Consider the following 3902-nt stretch of genomic DNA (forward strand, 5'->3'; position numbering starts at 1 on the left):
AACAACAATACCTTACTTGAAGTTAATATGCAACAACAATACTTTACTTGAAGTTAGTATGCAACAACAATACTTTACTTGAAGTTAGTATGCAACAACAATACTTTACTTGAAGTTAGTATGCAACAACAATACTTTACTTGAAGTTAATATACAACAACAATAATTTACTTGAAGTTAATATACAGCAACAGTGTATTTCATTTGTAGTTAATACAATAACAACAGCAGAAGGGGTGGTTGTGAACCACTAACAGCAGAAGGGGTGGTTGTGAACCACTAACAGCAGAAGGGGTGGTTTTGAACCAGTAACAGTAGAAGGGGTGGTTGTGAACAACTAACAGAAGAAGGGGTGGTTGTGAACCACTAACAGCAGAAGGGGTGGTTTTGAACCACTAACAGTAGAAGGGGTGGTTGTGAACAACTAACAGCAGAAGGGGTGGTTGTGAACCATTAACAGCAGAAGGGGTGGTTGTGAACCACTATCATCTCAGATTTCACTTCATAGAATATTACTTCCTTAATATTGTTTAACTGATAACATTGAAATTTTACTAAGATCTGTCATCTTCCAATATTTTACAGATATCTGTCATCTTCCAAAAGTGGTAGGACCTTGTGGAGGAAGAGAGCCACGCTTCTTTTACAACACTGAAAGTAAGAAATGCGAATTATTTTACTTCGGAGGTTGTAACGGTAACGGAAACAGATTCCTTATCTTGAAAGAGTGTGAAGACACGTGCTTCGGTAAGTGTAAGATTCTTTATTCTAACCTAAATATTAGCAAGTCGTTAATAGAGCTGTATTCAAAGACACAAATAACATTGTCACAGTTTCTGTAGTTGGAAGTACTTATCTGCGATATTTATTGAATATGATATTTCAAATGCATACTTTTTCTACAGCCAAAAGTAGAACACCACAGAAATGTTCACCGGATGAAGAATGTGATGGCCCAGGTGGCGCTACAGGTCAGTAATTTTCCGAGCATATATAAATATATCTTTTATGAAATGAAGTATTTATATTTCTGACAAAATGGATCAAATTAAACCGGTAATGGGTTCATATGATCAACCAGTTTCATACATATAGGCTCACCAGTGACTAAACATCCGTATTCAGTAATAAAATACACAGGTCAAGTTACAACTCAAGAAACTGTGTTACTTTACCCTACCGACAGAAATAAATTAACACTACAGTCAGGCAATTGGTTATACGACATTAATAAGTTTCATATACACATTTGGGTTTTTATCAGGTAATAGGTAAACCATTCATTATTTACCTGTTTGTATGAACTTTGAGTCAGGTAATAGGTAAACCATTCATTATTTACCTGTTTGTATGAACTATTGAGTCAGGTAATAGGTAAACCATTCACTATTTACCTGTTTGTATGAACTATTGAGTCAGGTAATAAGTAAACCATTCATTATTTACCTGTTTGTATGAACTATTGAGTCAGGTAATAGGTAAACCATTCATTATTTACTTGTTTGTATGAACTATTGAGTCAGGTAATAGGTAAACCATTCACTATCTACCTGTTTGTATGAACTATTGAGTCAGGTAATACGTAAACCATTCATTATTTACCTGCTTGTATGAACTTTGAGTCAGGTAATAGGTAAACCATTCATTATTTACCTGTTTGTATGAACCTTTGAGTCAAATAATAGGTAAACTATTCACTATTTACTTTAACGTCTTAACTTGTGTGTTACAGACTGTCTTGTTTGCTTCGTTAAAATAAAAAAGTTTACAGTCTTTCCAAAATTTAACTGAGATTATTTTTACGGTATTTTTATTTCAATCAATTATCATTTCATAAAGTATAATTCATTACCAAGAGTAGTTAGTGTTAATACATGGTTGTCAACCATGCTTTAATTTATCTAAAGTGTCTGTGTCGGTTGCCAATCGTGCTTTAATTTATCTAAAGTGTCTATGTCGGTTGTTAACCATGCTTTAATTTATCTAAAGTGTCTGTGTCGGTTGTCAACCATGCTTTAATTTATCTAAAGTGTCTGTGTCGGTTGCCAATCGTGCTTTAATTTATCTAAAGTGTCTATGTCGGTTGTTAACCATGCTTTAATTTATCTAAAGTGTCTGTGTCGGTTGTCAACCATGCTTTAATTTATCTAAAGTGTCTGTGTCGGTGTCCAATCGTGCTTTAATTTATCTAAAGTGTCTGTGTCGGTTGTCACCCATGCTTTAATTTATCTAAAGAGTCTGTGTCGGTTGTCAACCATTCTTTAATTTATCTAAAGTGTCTGTGTCGGTTGCCAGTCGTGCTTTAATTTATCTAAAGTGTCTGTGTCGGTTGTTAACCATGCTTTAATTTATCTAGGGACTTCAGTTTTAGTTTGGGAAAAGAATTGGAGAAATTCTGGAAAATTATATCTTACGAAACCTCTCCATTTCTGGGTTTATTGAAAGCTAACAAATTAATCCAGAATTTGAATTATCAATCAAGATTCAAGTATGGCTACTCTCTTTGTGACTCAATTCCAATCTACGGTATTGTAACCTGGTGTTTTTTCACATCGATGTGTCTTAATTGTGACTAGATATGTAATCCACTTGTTATATTATGTGAATGTAGAGGAGTGCATAATGCTTCTCGTTCTCCAGAAGTGCACAATGTTTCTAGTTATCCAGAAGTGCACAATGTTTCTGGTTCTCTAAAAGTGCACAATATTTCTGGTTCTCCAAAAGTTCACAATGTTTCTCGTTCTCCAGAAGAACGCAATGTTTCTCGTTCTCCAGAAGAGCACAATGTTTCTGATTCTCCAGAAGTGTACAATGTTTCTCGTTCTCCAGAAGTGCACAATGTTTCTGGTTCTCCAGAAGTGCACAATGTTTCTTGTTCTCCAGAAGTGTACAATGTTTCTGGTTCTCCAGAAGTGCACAATGTTCCTCGTTCTCCAGAAGTGTACAAAGTTTCTGATTCTCCAGAAGTGTACAATGTTTCTGGTTCTCCAGAAGTGTACAATGTTTCTGGTTCTGCAGAAGGGTACAATATTTCTCGTTCTCCAGAAGTGCACAGTGTTTATGGTTCTCTAGAAGTGCATAATGTTTATGGTTCTCCAGAAGTGCACAATGTTTCTCGTTCTCCAGAAGTGCACAATGTTTCTGGTTCTCTAAAAAAATATTAAAATTTAAAGAAATGGTTCAAATCATTGTAAAAATAAAAATAGTATGATGTTATTGTTTCAAATAAGTAACTTTCATCTACGTTTTACCGAAATACTAACTACTTAATGTTTCCCTTTTTGAAATTATTTTAACCAGTTCTTTGTAATTGTTTGCTGTCTATTACTCGACTAAGAAAGTATAATTTCATAATGCAGAAACAGAAACATTGTACCCTTCTGAAGAACGAGAAACATTGTGCACTTCTAGAGAACCATAAACATTGTGCACTTCCATATTTTATTTGTTTTTGTTGTTACTAAGTGTTTTGAATGTCTATGTGTGAATGGTAAATCTGATTTAAGATCTCAACACGTGGTGCAAAACAAGATATATCATCAGACGTTCATTGAGTTAGAAGAACGTTGTCACCACTTCTCTGAGTTAGAAGAACGTTGGCACCACATCCTTGAGTTAGAAGAACGTTGGCACCACATCCTTGAGTTAGGAGAATGTTGGCACCACTTCCCTCAGTTAGGAGAATGTTGGCACCACTTCCCTCACTCAGAAGAACGTTGGCACCACTTCTCTGAGTTAGGAGAACGTTGTCACCACTTCTCTGAGTTAGGAGAATGTTGGCATCACTTCCCTCAGTTAGGAGAATGTTGTCACCACTTCTCTGAGTTAGGAGAATGTTGTCACCACTTCTCTGAGTTAGGAGAATGTTGTCACCACTTCTCTGAGTTAGGAGAATGTTGGCA

General features: G+C 35.4%; 1 protein-coding gene across 1 annotated transcript in view; it reads left to right on the forward strand.

Moving 5' to 3' along the window:
• Positions 1-3902, forward strand: part of LOC111083958 (WAP, Kazal, immunoglobulin, Kunitz and NTR domain-containing protein 1-like) — a 10511-nt gene that overhangs the window by 4752 nt on the left and 1857 nt on the right. Inside the window, exons 3-4 of the mRNA XM_022380715.1 lie at positions 586-747; positions 906-971. Of these exons, the coding sequence (XP_022236423.1) occupies positions 586-747; positions 906-971 (228 nt within the window). The remainder of the gene's footprint in view (positions 1-585; positions 748-905; positions 972-3902) is intronic.

This window comes from Limulus polyphemus, unplaced genomic scaffold (assembly GCF_000517525.1).
Source record: "Limulus polyphemus unplaced genomic scaffold, Limulus_polyphemus-2.1.2 Scaffold12414, whole genome shotgun sequence".
Lineage (NCBI taxonomy): Eukaryota > Metazoa > Arthropoda > Merostomata > Xiphosura > Limulidae > Limulus > Limulus polyphemus.